Source organism: Sebastes umbrosus, chromosome 5 (genome assembly GCF_015220745.1).
Source record: "Sebastes umbrosus isolate fSebUmb1 chromosome 5, fSebUmb1.pri, whole genome shotgun sequence".
NCBI lineage: Eukaryota > Metazoa > Chordata > Actinopteri > Perciformes > Sebastidae > Sebastes > Sebastes umbrosus.
Window position 1 is genome coordinate 25,654,350 of NC_051273.1, and position 17,574 is coordinate 25,671,923.

Below are 17,574 nucleotides of genomic sequence, written 5' to 3' on the forward strand. Positions count from 1 at the left end.
AAAATTAATATTAAGATGCACCTTTTATTGATCCCCAGCATGATAATCCGGTTGTTGCAGCAGTACAAGGATAGAAATAAACAAATAAGTATAGAAAGTAACATAATAGGAGGTACATAATATAAGAATAGAATAAAAATAGAAACTATACAAGAATATTTGGAGACAAATGCCATGGTAAAGCAGAGTCTGTGTAAAGGCTAATATATAATATGATTAAGTCAAATATATTTATTTATTTGAATAATTAGGTAAATAACTAAAAAAAGAAATAAATATAAAAAGAAATAAATGTAAACAGAAAAGAATAAATTTGAAATATAATAAAATATGAAAATAAATGAATACAAACATTTGTAATTTGTCAAATAAACACATTTTATTTATTTTTTTTCTATTTTTTTGCATATTTATTTATTTTCAAATTAACCTGCACAATTATTTGATGATTGAGACTTTTACTTTTACATTTCTTTGTTTATTATTTTATTTATTGAGTCATTTATTGATGTATTAATTTATTTATTATAATGGCAGCTTAAGTCCTCCATACATGACAACCACGCAATATAAATGTTGAATAAAAAGATAATTTTAATGTGTTTTTATGTGTTATCTTCTGTCAATCTGCTCCTGAGCGCCCCCTTCTGGCTTGTGTTACAGGACGCTGTGAGCATGACGGCAGCGGACGAGCTGAGCAGCAGCGTGAGCGAGGACACGGGGTTTTGCAGCGCCCCCCCTCTGCCCTCTGACCCCTCAGAGCTCTGTGACCTCCAGGACTCGCAGGACCCTCAGGATCCCCAGGATGCTCAGGAACCCCAGGAGACCCAAGACCCTCAGGAAGACCTGGATCCAGCCCCCCCTCCCCCGCCGGCCACAGACACTCCACCGGGATCCCTCTATGAGGAGGACTCCCAAACACTCCTCCCTCTATCTCTGCCCCTGCCCATGCCACCAGAGACTAAGCCTGATCCAGATCCAGACCCAGACAGCACCTCTGGCTCTGGGTGGGAGGACGATGTGACTCAGGCCCTGAAGGAGCTGGATGAGCGCTGTGAGGAGGAGGAAGCCGACTTCTCTGGCATGTCCAGGTGAGTAGATATTTTTGATCAAGACCACATAGTTTTACAGAGAATCTGAAAAGATGAATGTCATGAATGCCCACTCCATCTGTATAAAACATGTTATATTTATAACCTAAATGACAAATTAATACTTGATAAACTCAACTTCATACTCTACTTGATATTAAGGAGGACCTATTATACTTACTTTCAGGTTCATACTTGTATTTTGGGTTTCTACTAGAACACATTCACATGCTTTAATGTTCAAAAAACATTATTTTTCTCATACTGAACCAAACTTTTTGGACTCCGCTCTAACTAGCTTTGTTTGAGCGCGTGCCAAACTAGCCGTTATGCAAATGTGTTACGTGGTGACATCACCACGTTGTGGAAGAAAAGGCGGGACTTAAAGCGAGGCGTTTCAGGAGCAGTGTTTTTTATGGGGGGAGAGTAACTCCCTTTGGCGTGGACTTAAGGCTTTGTAACTTTGCAGAACTTTTATACACACAAAAAACAAAATAACACACTAAAGGAAAGGGAAAAAGCATAATAGGTCCTCTTTAATGCAGACGTGACCCTTTGGTGCTTCATTCCATATGACTTGAGTTCATGCTTGTATTGTTAACATTTTCTGTACCGTCAATCACAGTATTTCCATTCACATATTTTTACGTGCATTTTGAAGGATCGTATTAGAAAAGCTGTATGAAAACGGCAAAAACGTTCTCAATTGCGGGAAAAAAGGTTTTTACGCTCGCTTTAGGGGGTTTCTGTCTGTCGAAAAAGAGTTAATGCGCTAAACAGGATATGGAAACGCCTTTGCTGAATAAATTCTTACGTAGCGAACGTTAAACTCACATGACCGATCAGCTGTTTCTGCTGTCGGCGTCTTCTCGAATATTCCCATAACATGCAAAAGCTTGTCTTTGTCTTCTGACAACATGAAATATGATCAATACTAGCTGACATGAAAGAACAAATTCCTGAAGGCCTATCTCCGATTTTCTGTTTAGATGATTAGATGGGCACGCTGACATGTCTTGTTTCCGGTTCGCAACCTCTATTTCTTCTTCTACTCTGTTTACTGCAGGATTATAGTTACGCGTAGCCTATAGCACCAACTTCTGACCGCTTTTTTCGCTCCAAACCAGTTGATGAAAACGCACCTAATTCGAAACTTCTTTTTCTTTTTTTTGCAACATTTCAAAAGTTCCCTTTTTAAATTTGCTTGACAATTGAATGGAAACACGGCTATCGATAAATGAAACTGTTTTTCATGCATATACTTTCAGTCAGTAGACAAACCAAAGCAAGATATATGCATCACCATTTTCTTTTTAAAAGATTTGCTTTGTAAAACAATTCAGATGGGGGGAGAAATGGCAAAGATCTCATAACATACTGGAGGTACTAGAAAACCGTCTATGGTGATGTAAAAGAGGATGCAGAAAATGAGAAGTCTTATCGCAGCCTCGCCTCAAATAAAGAGCGCCTCCACTGACATCAGAAAAATGTATTACATTTTTATGAAATATAATATCTGACTTATGAAGCATCAGGGAAAACAAGCAGTAGTGCTGCATCACGCAGCAAAAGCCACGTATTTAATATTTAATATAAATATATTTAATGAGTGAGGTGGTGGTTTCAACTGTTATCTAGCAACAAGATGAAATACATCAAGATTTGTTGGTTCAGCTCAGTAAGTGATTGATTGATTGTGATTGATTTATCACATTGTATGTTCACTTTGTAGTTATTAATCAGAGCAGCACGTTGGGGAGAAAAGGGTGAAACCCTAGTTGTAAATGCCCCCATGTAGTTGGTGAAGCAGCATAGGATCATGGGAGTTGTTGTCTTCATGTCAGTCAGCTTCTCCCTGTTAGGATTCCTTCAGTGTTCATCATTCAGGAGTTTTTTTACCACAGAGGTCTCCTCTCCAAAACAAACCGGTAAAAAACAACCGAATAAAAATCACGTTAAAAATCGGTGTTTCTCCGACACTGTTCGGGCGACGCAGGACATCCCGGATGGGCTGTGAGCCGAGCTGCCACTAACGTTTGCTCAGCTTGTTTCTCTGATAACTTCATATCCAGACATCCAATGACTAAAATCCTTTCATCCGGTTAAAATATAGAGTTAAAAAACACCAACATCTAAAAAGTGTGACGTAAAAATGTGGCGTGAAACCAGATAAAGTCAGTTTATGACAGACAATCACAACACTGACGCATGCACAAAGAGGATACGACGCCATTAACAGGCGACCAAATTAAACGCACCTTGATTAAAATGACAGATTTCTCTGGTTTGAAAATTGTTGGAAACATTCGGGATGACCCAACAAAATATATAACATAAGTGTAGTCGTTTTTAGACATTTTAACGCAGAAAAGTTACATATTTGACCTTTAAGAAGGCAATGTCAACACCACTACGATGCAGCAGAGCTTTCATTTGTTCATTTTTAACTGAAATCACAAGCTTTTACATTATAATTTTCAATGTTTTTATTGTGATAAAAAGCCATATCAGTTGTTAAAACAGTAGTTTTGGTGTGGCTGCTTTATGGATGACAGTAGGTGGTTGTGAGATGAATACTTGTGAGATGGTCTGATGGGTAATTTCTTCTCTGGCACGGCTCCCATGTGGACCGCAGCTATGACGGTGGGCTGACTCCAATCCACATTTATCTTTCCGTCTTCAAGGTGGGCCAATTCTGGCTGGAGGACAGTTGTAAATTCAGGTTTTAAAACTACACTGAACAAACATGCAGACACACACACACACACATACACACACACACACACACACACACACACACACACACACACACACACACACACACACACAGAGTCGCTCACTTAGCCTGTTACTAGCCTACATCACTGTAGTCAAGGTCTTTCATTTAGCTAAGCCACGCATGATTGATAGGCCAGCGTGTTGGCGGGGTGCACTCTGAGTAATTGTCTGAAAACAGCGTGACACACTAACCAGTTTAGTGTTTTTTCTGTGTATGAGGATTTATGTGAACGGGAGAGAGCGAGACAAAAACAACTCACCAGCGTTCTCCCACTGCGAGCCTGGCAGCTGGCAGCTGTGTTTTGCAGAAAGTGTGTGTGTGTGTGTGTAATGTGCCTACAGTAGCTCGTGTAGAGCTCTCTGCAGTTCTGTGTGGGATGGGTGTGCAGTGCGCGAGTGCTGTTAGCAGTTGCAGCACAGTCGAGCTGCAGACAAGGGGAGAGAGTGAGGGAAAGAGAAAAGAGAAGCGATAGTTGGGGTGAGGATGAGGACAGAGACTGTGTCCGCTACAGCGCTTGGTAGCGCAGGCTTTAGATACTTATATTCTGTCTGCTTCTTCAGGCTGTTTGGTCCGACAGGCCTGTGAGTATCAGTACGTGCGTGTGTGTGTGTTTGCATGATGCTAAAATGCTAATAGCTCATATGTTGTTATTGTGCTAGAGCACTGCAGTAGATTACAGCTCTCAATATACTGCAGCAAAATCTGCAGCGAGGGAGGCAGAGATCCCGCGAGGTGAGGTTGTTTACTTGCAGCGCGCTGAGTGTGAGCATGTGTGTGTGTTTACATTTGTCCTTCAGTAGTGACCGAGCGGAGTGAGGAACATGTCGGATTGTTGCTTATTGCCCCCCCCCCTCCCCGTGTTTGTGTGTTTTTCAGTCAAGATGAAGGTGACGCAGACTGCTTCCCAGAGATTCAGGCCTCTCCGCCCCCTTCGCCTTTCCTCTCTGCCATCCTGGCGGCATTCCAGCCTGTTGCCTATGACAATGAGGAAGATGCTTGGCGTTGCCATGTCAACCAGATGTTGTCAGACACAGATGGTTCCTCTGCTGTTTACACGTTCCACGTGTTCTCCAGACTCTTTCAGGTAAGTGTCTTTTAAATGTGTTTTTCTTGAATATTTTTGCATTTTTGGTTGGCAGGACTGCTCTTTATCTTTATATCTACAATCTTGTTTACTAGTGAGCATTCTAAGCAATATGTTTTTTTTCTAGGGCTGTCAATTGATTAAAGTATTTAAGTGCAATTAATCGCATGATTGTCCATAGTTCATCGCAGATTAATCCCACATTTTTATCTATTCAAAATGCACCTTAAAGGAAGATTTGTCAAGTATTTAATACTCTTATCAACATGGGAGTGGACAAATATACTGCTTTATGCAAATGTATGTATATATTTATTATTGGAAATCAATTAATAACACAAAACAATGACAGATATTGTCCAGAAACCCTCACAGGTACTGCATTTAGCATAAAAATAATATGCTCAAATCATAACATGGCAAACTGCAGCCCAACAGGCAACAACAGCTGTCAGTGTGTCAGTGTGCTGACTTGACTATGACTTGTCCCCAAACTGCATGTGATTATCATAAAGTGGGCATGTCTGTAAAGGGGAGACTCGTGGGTACCCATAGAACCCATTTTCATTCACATATCTGGAGGTCAGAGGTCAAGGGACCCCATTTGGAAATGGCCATGCCAGTTTTTCCTTGCCAAAATTTAACGTAAGCTTGGAGCGTTATTTAACCTCCTTCACGACAAGCTAGTATGACATGGTTGGTACCGATGGATTCATTATGTTTTCTAGTTTCACATGATGCCAGTATCTTTTACAAATTGAGCCCACTACTACCTAAAAATTGCAAGTTGCTTTAAGGTAATTTTTTCTTCCCTTTTTTTCTTCCACATCCTTGTTTAACGCAGACCATGCAGAAGAAATTTGGCTCCATTACACGTTCATCTGTTCGCTTTCTCGGGGAAAGGCTCCAGCGGATGGGCAATCAGTTCCTCAGCTCCCTGGAAGTCATGACGTCTCGCTCGCAGTGCCCCACTGTGCTGCTGGATGCAGAGACGGTGAGGCTCTTCTGCATGGTTGTCTGCACTGTTTTTGGTTGTGGCTAGAAGGGAGCCAGCAATCTGGGGAAACTCTCGCAAGATAGTTAAGGTTAGGTATTGACTTTGAATAGTTAAGGTTAGGCACTGACCTCGAATAGTTAAGGTTACGCATTGACCTTGAATAGTTAAGGTTAGGCATTGACTTTGAATAGTTAAGGTTAGGCATTGATCTTGAATAGTTAAGGTTAGGCATTGATCTTGAATAGTTAAGGTTATGCATTGATCTTGAATAGTTAAGGTTAGGCATTGATCTTGAATAGTTAAGGTTAGGCATTGACCTTGAATAGTTAAGGTTAGGCATTGACCTTGAATAGTTAAGGCTAGGATAGGTCGTTGGGCAGCGAGTCTCGTAAGAGTTTTTGCAAGTTTTTGAAGATCTCATATCAGATTTTGCAGTTTGCAGTCTCCCTTCTAGACACAACCACTACTTTTCATAAAACTGAGCTAAAATACAATAATGCGGTTGCAGTAACATTTACCTATTATTTTTTTAAAAGATAGTGCTGCATGTTCTGCATATTCCTTAATGTGTACGTGTGTCCTGCTGTAGATATTTCTTTGTCATGTACTGTGTATGTATCGGGTGTTGTTGTGGGTTAATGTATGTGGTGTCCTGTCTTGCTGTTGTAGCTGGTCTCTTGTGGACTGTTGGAGACTCTGAAGTTTAGTGTGCTGGAGTTGCAGGAACACCTGGACACCTACAACGCCAAGAGAGAAGCAGCAGAGCTTGTAAGTCGCCACATTCACCGTTGTATCTGTATTTTGAAATAGATTTTTTAATGCCAGAATCGATATATTTGCTTCATTTGAGTCTATGCGGAGGTAGAAGGAAGTTACCGCTTTTATTGTTGTAGTCTGAGTAACGTGACGTCATATCCGTTCCGTAGCCGTCAACCAAAACCAACCGCAGCGAGCCAAAACAAGAAAGTAGAAAACGTTGGAGGGTCTGCGTGGATACGACCTGCACCTTCACATGTTAAATCCAGCGTGGTAAACACTAAACATCCAGTAAAGTATGGAAACACTTTGGGTTTCACACATTGACAGGAAAAGCAGAGCTCGACATCACGGCTAAAGCTGCATGCTAACTCTGTCATGGACAGGAAACGTTATCGTATCGCGGTAAACGTGGCGGTCGAGCCGGCCGTCGCTCTCATCTTCGTGGTCAAATGGGCCGACGCTACAACTGTAGAGCACCCATATACTGACATTTCTGTTAAATGCATTGAAACAGCCCCGATGGAGCTGACAATAGATGTATAAAGAGAAAGGAGCTGACGGGAGAGCTAGAAACCACCTTGGAGAAGTTAGAGGAAGTAGACACGTGTGACACGTCCGGTTTTTCAAAATAAGGTGTTAACAAAGGGAACTGTATATACAAAATACATATATAGAAATAAGATTGATTGGATTATATTCACCAGAAGTATAAATCATTACATGTCCCTTATAAATTAAAAAGAAAATATCACTAATTTGTGAAGGAAATGTCTTTATTCTTTGATTTTTGGGTTGCTGGGAAAAAAATTGATAAATAATGCCGGACAATGACTGATATATTTGAATTCAGGACATCTCTGACTACATACATGCTGAAAATCAAACATTCTTACTGGATTCATTTAGAAATTTTCCAAAGTAAAAGTCCCTAGAAGTGTGGGATTCAACTTTTTCCCATGGTCTAGTGTTAAAAATAATAAATCATAATATCAAATCGCAATACATATCAAATCGGCACCCAAGAACCATGATGGTATCGCATCAGGAGATAGGAGTATCGTCCCAGCCCTAATACCTGCTTTCCCATTCTCTTTTAACCTTTGTCCCTCAGGACACGTTGCCTCTGTGATTCTTAAGACCGCCACAGCTGCAGTTTAAGTTGCTGTGTCAGGATATGTGTGTGTGTGTGCGTGGGACTCTGAGGAACTGTCTCACAATGGCCGCTCATCTCAAGAGAGATGGGGCTTAGGAAGCGTGTTTAAATTGCCCTTTTATCCCTATGCCATCGCACCATGGAAATGCAAAGAGGACATGGAGACAAATAGCTGATGCTGTACGAGATAAGCCCCGGTCTGTCTCATCAGCAGGGCACACATTGAATCAGTGTTGGCTATGAGTAGATTTAGCTGCCGTTAGTGTCTGCATCACTAGTGACATCCCTCTGCTGAAGGGATAAAAATAACCCTCAGCGCTCTTAAATCAGTTATAAAAGGCCAGGCAGGAGAAGCAGTGAGGGGTGGGAGGAGGAGGAGGAGGAGCAAAGGGGGGGGGAGGGGAATGAAGGGAAGAGATGAGATTGCAGAGGGTTCTGGGATACAGGGGCGCTAATTGAATGAGACGGCTACAGTCCCTGGAGGGCTAGATACTATCCCGTGCTCTGGAACAGGCCTTCTTTAATTCGCTAAGTACAACACTCTTATTAGATCTCCTCCCTGACCAACCTTTATTATATACGTACACAAATGTAGATGCAGACGTCCAAGGGAGGAAAAAAAAGCTCCTGTGTTACCAATCTTCCTCTCCCTTCCTTAATCCTTATGTTGTTGTTTTTTCCTCTGTCTTGTCTCTCACCTGTTCCTGTCCTCCCAACCTGGTAGTGGCTGGAGAACTGCAGGAAAACATTTGGGGACAAAGACAGCAGCCAACGACCTAATACTCATGCGCAGGTAGGAATCAACACACTTGTTTGATGGATGGGAATGTTATTTGTAATGTGTGTTGATCACTATGACTTTTAAGACTACAACTGAATGATGAATTGATGAATTTTATAACCATTGAGGTCTCTGCATTAAGACGACCAACTGAAATTGTGTTTTTAGTCTGCTACAGTTTAAATATCTGCTGTGTAAATCACTTGTCCTGTGTTATCCTTTGAGAAAAAATCAGAAACCAGAAGGGAGAAATGTGTATTTTTTGTTTACATTTATTCATTGGAATACCATCACTTATATGTCTACATAGATGGAGAACTTGTTTCCTACAGCCAATCAAATGGCTTCATTTGAATCCATATTTGGATAAAGCGTTAACATCAACGTTGTATCTTAGGTAGTGGCTAGAAGGGAACCAGCAAACTGGGGGAACTCTCAAGAGATTAAGGTTAGACATTGATCTTGAATAGTTAAGGTTAGGATAGGTCGTCGGGCAGCAAGTCTCGCAAGAGTTTTTGCAGAGTAAGATTTTGCAATTTGCGGGCTCCCCTGTAGACACAACTTGTATCTTAGGCAAAGCAGACGGTCACACTGAGCCAGACAGCAGCTACACAACACAAGAGACTGACACTGTCTGAACAACAACAACCACATTAGTTTTCCTGCTAAACTCTTTCTTATCTAACTCACAAACATAAACACACGTTTTGTCCTGCACCTCAGCTTGTTGAATGAACGATCAAACAAAAGTGCACTACTAACGTCAGTTTGTAGGCTATATGGCTAATTAGCTGCTCAACTGCAGCAACATTAAACAGCATGTAAACGTACCTGCATGTCACTTAAGTCCAGCTAGATGCTGGTGTGGTCCTGATTCTTCAACACTACTAACAACACTCTGTCTGCACATGACATGCAGGATACAACGGTCCCCTGCCGGTGCTCAGCCTGCCAGCTGCTAAAAAGGAGTGTTTCTGACATTTTCCCAAAGACCTCTTTTTTTTTCTTCCTTTTTATAATGAAAAAAGATGTACAATAAATTAAAAAAAAACATTATATTTGACTGCAAAAAGGAATGACTAAATGTTGTGGGATTTTTTTTTATCTTTCATATACAGCAAGGGCTGCACGATATATCATTTTTTACGCCATCGTGATGTCAACTTGTGTGATAAACGCATCGCGATAGACAGCGATATTGCACTCTACTTCATTCAGAAGTATTTTACTCCATTCTCCTCTTCTTCCACATCTTTTCCATCCCTCATCACATCTGCTGTTATTCAGCCTTTCAGAATAAAGGTTTCTGTTGCTGCTGAAATGAGCTCATACATGTGTTTCGGCACTGATCCCTCACCGACCTGTATGAGGGGAAGATGATAAACCACCGCTCACTGTGTCTCAGCTGCCATGTTAAAGCTCACTAATTCTTGATCTTTCTCTCCTTCTGTTTTGTTTGTTGTTGTTGTTTTTTTTTTTGTGTGACCTGCTCACCTTCTTGCTTAGCAAATGGAAAATCTAGCAGTAAGTGGTTCTCATATTATAGACTCTTAATAATCATGACATCCGGACAAAAACACTGACCATCTCATCTGTCTCTGTGCCTGCGCTGTTGGCAATCACAGACTGTGCTCTGTCACCCCCCCCCCTACCCACCTCTGTATCTTTGTTTCTGCCTTGATTGGTCATGTAACCCAGCTCGACTCTCCCATCCTCCCAATCATAGTTTACTGTCATCCTGTATGACAACATGTGCTTTCTTTCTGTTGCTACATCCATCCTGAATAATCAATAATCAAACCGCTTTGTACTGCACACTGATTCTGATAGATGAAGATGTCTAAACAGTGTAGAGTTACTGATGATTATTGATGCATTATCAATGGTAGAGAACGGATGGAGAGATCATAGAGACTACATATACATGCACACTGATATTCCACTATTATTCCGAATTTGATACGGGTCATGTAAACAGTGTATTCCGAATAAGGCCTCATTCTGAATGGAGATTAAGATTAAGACGTGTGAGATGCTGACATTATTCAGGTTTTAGGAGCATTCTTTGGACATGTATACAGCACATTCACAATATGCGTCTCAGTTGGGGTTTTTATTGCAGTTTTCGACACACAACCTCTTGCCTGTTTATAGCTAGCACTGTGCGTTGGACACAAACCAACTAGCCGACAGTTTGCAGAGATGCACGCCCAAAAGAAAAGAAGGAGAAACACTTACCTTGCACGGTAGCTGGAATCTCGCGATGTCACGAGATCACGTGAAAACCTATCTTGTCAGGCTTCAAGTAATGTGTGTCCGGCAAGCCAGTGCACGGACCAATCGGCGTCCTGTGAAGAGCTCCTGGCAGCTATGGGCGTGGCTAAAGGCGCAGACACACCAAACCGACATCAAAGAACTAGTGGCGACGAAGGCCAACTGTTGCGTCGCCTCACGTTGCCACTGTTTTGGCTGACAAGTTGCATTTGAACACACAGCAAAGACTACAGCCGACGGCTGGTTATCACGTACGTTCTGCGGTAGTCTGTATTCATCATTCAAAAAGGGAAACGGGAAGACCGAGGATGGTGGATATACAAGCTGTTGTTATGATATGTACATGAAACAAAGCGGCGTTTGCCGACCATTTTTCACACCACGCTCACTCACAACTTAGCTTCATTCCAGATGTTCATGTCGCTGTGAAAATATCCGTGTGGTGGAACAATCAGATGAGATGAGGATGAAGAAAATGAGAAGAGCCTTCTGTGTTTTTCCTCTTGACTTAACTCGTTGGCTCGCTTTCCTCACGTCCCTTTCTCTTCTCGTGCACAGCCAAAAAACCTCCGACGGGGGCAGACTAGAGCCGAAAACTAGACCTCAAAATGTCCGGCAGCCAACTGATGACTTGGTGTGTCAAGACCTTTACGGTTTAACAATGGCAGCTCCTGAAGAGGTTAACGTAGATGCTGTAATAGCACCAGTTATATCAGAACTGGAGAGGATTTCTTCATTGAAAGAAGAGCAAAGAACGGCACTGAAGGCTTTTCTCGATGGAGAAGATGTTTTCGCTCTTCTCCCGACTGGCTCCGGCAAGAGTTTGATTGACAGATGGTTCATCCAATCACCTGCCGAGTACTTTTTTTTTTTTTTTTTGAAAGTGCCTGCCTTTTCTAAACAGTTTCCACTGACGGCTTCTCAATGTAATAGATCATCCAGCGCGTCAGGTTAGAGAGAAACGCACCTACTCATAAACATTATGAAAGACTTGTTAAATCGTAATTTGTTTAATTTAAGTTATATATTTAAAGGGCGTGGCCGTAGGATGTACATCATGAGGGCATTTTTTACGTTTTTCAGAGTGTGCACGGCTGCGTGCGGGAATATTAGTGGAATATTAATTTCCATCAGCCATGTAAACTGCTTAGTAGGAATATTGTCTTTCTTGTGCATGTAAACATAGTCGGTGCTGTCAGGATTAGATTATTTTCATTTTGCATGTGTATTGTTCCATTCCCATATCTGTTCAAATTACCATTTTTTCCTCCCTCCATGTTTTCCTGGATTAGGGTCTGAACTTTAAGTAATTACTTCATCTAGTCAGCCATACTGGTCTCAGTGGCCCGTAGGGAACGTCACAGGAGGCGTTGATGGATAGTTTTCTAATTGAGATCTCATGACTAATTCTACTAGACGTAGACTCACCTCCATGGCCCCCAACCGGATGGCACTTTACTCCAGGCCATGTTAACCCTTTCATCTACTCCCACGTCTCTAACCCAGGATACCCATCTGTCTAATCATATGATCATCAGTCATTTAAGTGCAAAGCTGGACCATTAAGCTTGCACGACATGTGACCCTGTTAATGTCTCTGTCTCTGTAGGAGCTGGAGTTATGTCGCCGGCTCTATAAGTTGCACTTTCAGCTGCTGCTGCTCTTCCAGGCCTACTGTAAGCTCATCAGCAGGGTGGACACCATCAAGAGAGAGGCAGAGGTGAGACGGAAACCATACTGGATTTGTTGTTGTTGTCAAAATAAACTGCATGAATACATTTGTTCCGACATACATTGAAACATACATTGAAATCATAAAACATGTCTGAAATGCACTTCACATTTAGTGAAAGTTTATGTTTGCCTTAAGAAGTCACTGTGACGCTGTGGCTGCATCTTTCCATCTCCTTTATCAGAGAATCAAGAACAGACTAATTGCATTATATTACATCATACGTCAGAGCACTGTTTTCCACAGATTGTTGTCTCTTTGACTTTAGCAATAAGTTATATTGTAAAATACAGGACAGGTTGTTCTTTTAACTACAGAATAGTTAAAGGGATAGTTCTTGAATTGGGGTTTTTATGAGCTACTTCTCCATAGTCAGTGTATTACCTACAGTAGATGGAGTTAGTAGAAACAGACAAGAGTACCAGCACAGGAGCAAAGTAATGTACTGTTGTGGACGGGGGCAGCAGCTAAATATGCAACTCCTGTGTTCTGAGAGGTCTAATTACTGTTTTTTTCAATGGAGTTTGGTGGCTTTGAAGAGAGCGTAGATAATAGCTTCAGTTCCCCGTCAGAAAGGGCTGTCTGACAGCAAGGTAAAGCGGTGAAATTATTCTAAATATAGTGTACACTTCAACTGATATTGATTTTTTTAGGTGTCTAAAATCTGTTTAGCTGCTGCCCCCGTCCACAGCAGTACATTACTTTGCTCCCGTCCAAACTGCTGAAACAATCTGGATGTGTACTGTAGTTGATCTCTGCATCTTGCCGGAGCTTTAATCAGATTAGTACCTAATGAAATTATCTAATTTCTAACATGGAGTGACAGTATCTTCCAGTTAATATTTAGTCGAGAGGTTTATTTTGCACGTGTTCTTTAAAATGCAGTGATATGATCTTCAATGTTTTTATATCTCTGTTTTTCTAAGGTGACCAACATGTCTGAAGAACTCACCATCCTAGAGAGCTGTTTGAAGGAGGCAGAGACAGGAAATGGTGGTCAGGAGGATGTGTGCATGTCAGACGCCGCCCAGGCCAACACGGAGACGGCCATCCAATCACTGATCGAGACTCTGAGAGCCAGAGACTTTATCTCTGCCCTCACACAGGTCAAAGTCTTTAGGTAAGATCAACATTTATGTGCTAATACGTCGAAAAATTGATGAAGTCAACCGACCAAAAAAAAACCCTGAAACTAATCAAAGACAATTTATTAAGTACGGAGTCATCAAGTCATGGTGCCAGATTGTTGCTGTTAACATCTTCTTAAATGCGCTTTGCTCTCATTACAGTTTCATTATAATCTCATGCATGTCATTGCAATTTGAATGCATTTGAGTTTTAATAGCTCGAACAATTAAATGTTAGACTAATTTATCATGAAAATAATCATTAGTAGCAATGATAAAATGCACCCATTTGTGGATTAGCCGGGAGTTAGGCGGAGTCGTCACTGCCAAGATGGTGACGTCATGGAGACTATGTCCATATTTTATGTAATCTATGGTTACAACGCACACAGGGAGAGAGACTTCATTCTCTGCTCAGGTAGACATTATTCCACTATATCTTTACATAGACAATAGTTGTTTGATGCTCTATTAACACTCTAGATGTTGTATAGAGAACCTTTAATGCTACGTTGATTTGAATGGGAATGTTCGTTCTACTTCTATTTTATTTCTATGGCATAGACAGAACAAAAATGCTTCAAACGCAATGAAAACGATTGTGTTCATCCCACTTCCAGGAACGTTTTTGGTTTTAACTCTTCTCTGCATGTTGTCACCCTAACCCTCCTCCATCTACAGGTCTTTGTGGCCCAACGACATCTTCGGCAACGAGACGGACAACGCAGTCCAGACCCTCCTGCACATCTACTTCCGTCACCAGACGCTGGGCCAGACGGGCTGCTTGGCGGTGGTGGGCCCCAGCAGGGACCTGTCTCAGGCCAGCACCCGCCTCATGGAGCTCAACCTGCAGATCCGCGAGGCTCTGAGTCAGGCGCAGGCCTGCCAGCCCCTCGCCACCATGGTCAGCACTGGACTGTGAAGCTGTGGTACTGCAGGCTGCAAGCCTGGACTAGACTGGACACATATATATATATATATACCCCTCCCCTGCTCTACACAGACCTCACCTCAGCTGTAGAGAGAGGGTAGACAGCGAGGGGCTTCAGAGGAGGACGACAGACTCCACCTATAAAGGGCTAAAGGATGCGTGGGAATAACTGTGACTCTTAATATATATTATTACATGTATGAATGCTTCAAGCTAACATCTTTTTCCCAGACTAAGCCAACTTGCAAAATTCCGTTGCAATAAGTGGTGTGGTGGTGTGCCTGGGAGAGAATAAGAGAGGACGCAGTGGGATGATAACTTTTCTTTTTATTTTATTTTTTTTTGCTGGATCTGACCTGATGGGCCCATCGTAGCAACCGGCGGCCTCCTCCTCGCTGGAGGAAAGGCCGGGGTTCTAAGATGGTGTTGAAGCATGTGAGACGGTCCAGAGGAGGTGTCGTATGTGTGAGGACACACCGTCAAAGATTCATAAAGCAAAACACAGAGAAAAAAAATCTTGTTTAAAAAGTTTTCAAAAGCATGCTTGAAAGAGAAAAGCACTGCAAGAATATTTTTTTGAGAAATGTATTTTTTATTAGAGCTAACATCCTAGGTTGTAAATGTTAGGATATTTAACATGTAATTGTAGCCCTGTGGGAGACTTCAGGGAGTGTAAAAAGAGAAATATATCTGTTTATTGATCTGCTTTGAGAGGAGAGTCCCCTTCAACAGGTCTTCACGCAAAACTCACTCTTTAACCAAATAAGTAGCTGCCTTTAGAGACTCTCGACTGTGTGATTATATATTGGATATTCTGGTATACGCTCACACACAAATGCATATAATTGCACACTTAAGTGCAGACTGGCTACAACTCATTATGGAAAACATAACTTATTTTACTCTGTATATATTTTAGAAAATGTATAGTGTAAAACCAGTATTTTTCCCCTTGTACTTTTTGTGTAATGCACTGTTCATCCGAGTAGGATGTATGTATAAAGCTAATGTGATGAGAGATTTGAGTCCATTAATGATCCGCTCCGCCTTCGTCATCCAATCACAAATTTACCCAAAGGCTGCCTTGGTTGTTGGTCGTGGTCTTGCAGACGGGGGTCGGGGCTCATTTGGGACTAGCCACCATGGTGATGGTGATGGCGTGGGAGATCTAATGTAGCCTCCGCCTCCTGTCGGGACCACGCCAATCCAGCCAAGTCATATGCATTCCTTCTCTCCACTGTGATCTTTCTGTTAGCACGGCTCTGCTTAAAGCCTCATGAAGGGGAGGACTAAGGTTTGTTTTTGTTTTTTTTGTTTTTTTTGTCCATGTAGGTTGATCACGTTGCAAAGCAGCGCTCTCATCTCTCCGCACACATTTTGATCCCGTTTTCCGAGGGAGGAAAATGTTGGTCGTTGAAGAAGCGCTATGCTTTGAGAACGGCCCCTACTTTGCTGCTGTGAGTGCAGGACATTTAACCCGGTATCTTTCTGGACATCTTTGTCATGGCACATTGTAACACGTCACTGTACTCATTCCTCAGAGAGCTTTTTTTTTTTTTTTTTTCCTGCTTGTCTGGTACATTTTGAATGCTGTTCTTAATTATTTAATGAATATATTATTTACCTGGAAGGATGTTTTAATGTAGAGGTGCATTATACATTTTTCTTTTCTTGTTCACTCACATACCAGCCTTCTCTCTGGATAAATAAAAACCTAATCATACAGTACGAGCTCAGCTTTAAGTCATTTTATAACAACTGCTTTCTTATAGAAGGTTTGGGAGTATTTAGAGTAACACTAGCAGTATAATAAGACCCTGTTAATGCACACAAACATGGAGCTGGCTCATGTAGTACTCACATAGCATCAGTGGTTGAATGTAACTAAGTACATTTACTCAAGTACAATTTTTAGATACTTGTACTTTACTTGAGTAATATGAGAAATATTGTAGTTTTTACTCCACTACATTTATTTGACATTTAGTTTCTTTGCAGATTTATATATAGAATTTATTTATATAATATAAATATAATTATAAAATATACTTATATTTAAATATATTTAAAAAATATATATATATTATATAAATAAATTACATATATATGTAATTTATTTATATAATATATATACTTTTAAAATATATTTATATATATGTTATTTATTTATACAACATATATATCATTTGAAAATACATTTATATATGTAATTCATTCATATAATATATACATAATTTGAAAATATATTTATATATATGTAATTTATGTAATATATATAATTTGAAAAAAAAATTATATATATATTTATTTATATATATATATATATATATATTTGGAGGAGCCTTTCAAGACACCCAAGGACACCTTACAAAGATAAAATAAATATACAATAATTATTTAGGGCTGTCAATTGATTAAAATATATAATCTTGATTAATAGCACAATTGTCCAAAATTAATTGTAATTAATTAAAGGGAGATTTGTCAAGTATTTAATACTCTTACCAACATGGGAGTGGACTAATATGCTGCTTTATGCAAATGTATGTATAAGTTACTGGCATTAAAACAAATTTGCTTTAACTTTGATAATGCATCAATAATTATAATCAATAAATATTCTGAAATGGGCCTTTCGGCATCATGAGTACTTTTACTTTTGGTATTTTAAGTACATTTTGATGCCAATACTTGTGTACCTGATTTTGAATGCAGGATTATTACTTAACAGTATTTCTGCACTATGGTATTACTGTTTTTACTGAAGTAAAAGATCTGAGTACTTTTCCACCAGGCAGGTCAGGGTGCTACAGCAATTCTCAGCTAAAGTCGTAAATATTTATCTTTTTCTTCGGCTATTAATCCT

General features: G+C 40.5%; 1 protein-coding gene across 15 annotated transcripts in view; it reads left to right on the forward strand.

Moving 5' to 3' along the window:
• fryl (furry homolog, like) overlaps nt 1-16,436 on the forward strand; it is a 102,224-nt gene extending 85,788 nt beyond the window's left edge. For 11 of the 15 annotated variants that reach the window (XM_037770040.1, XM_037770039.1, XM_037770030.1 and 8 more), the window contains 9 exons: nt 664-1,091; nt 4,747-4,954; nt 5,799-5,948; nt 6,621-6,719; nt 8,588-8,656; nt 10,151-10,168; nt 12,528-12,638; nt 13,577-13,770; nt 14,459-16,436. In XM_037770040.1, the coding sequence (XP_037625968.1) occupies nt 664-1,091; nt 4,747-4,954; nt 5,799-5,948; nt 6,621-6,719; nt 8,588-8,656; nt 10,151-10,168; nt 12,528-12,638; nt 13,577-13,770; nt 14,459-14,699 (1,518 nt within the window). In that variant the 3' untranslated portion in view covers nt 14,700-16,436. The remainder of the gene's footprint in view (nt 1-663; nt 1,092-4,746; nt 4,955-5,798; nt 5,949-6,620; nt 6,720-8,587; nt 8,657-10,150; nt 10,169-12,527; nt 12,639-13,576; nt 13,771-14,458) is intronic. The other 4 variants (XM_037770028.1, XM_037770033.1, XM_037770041.1 and 1 more) reach the window with 2 other exon arrangements.
• Nucleotides 16,437-17,574: the final 1,138 nt, after the last annotated feature.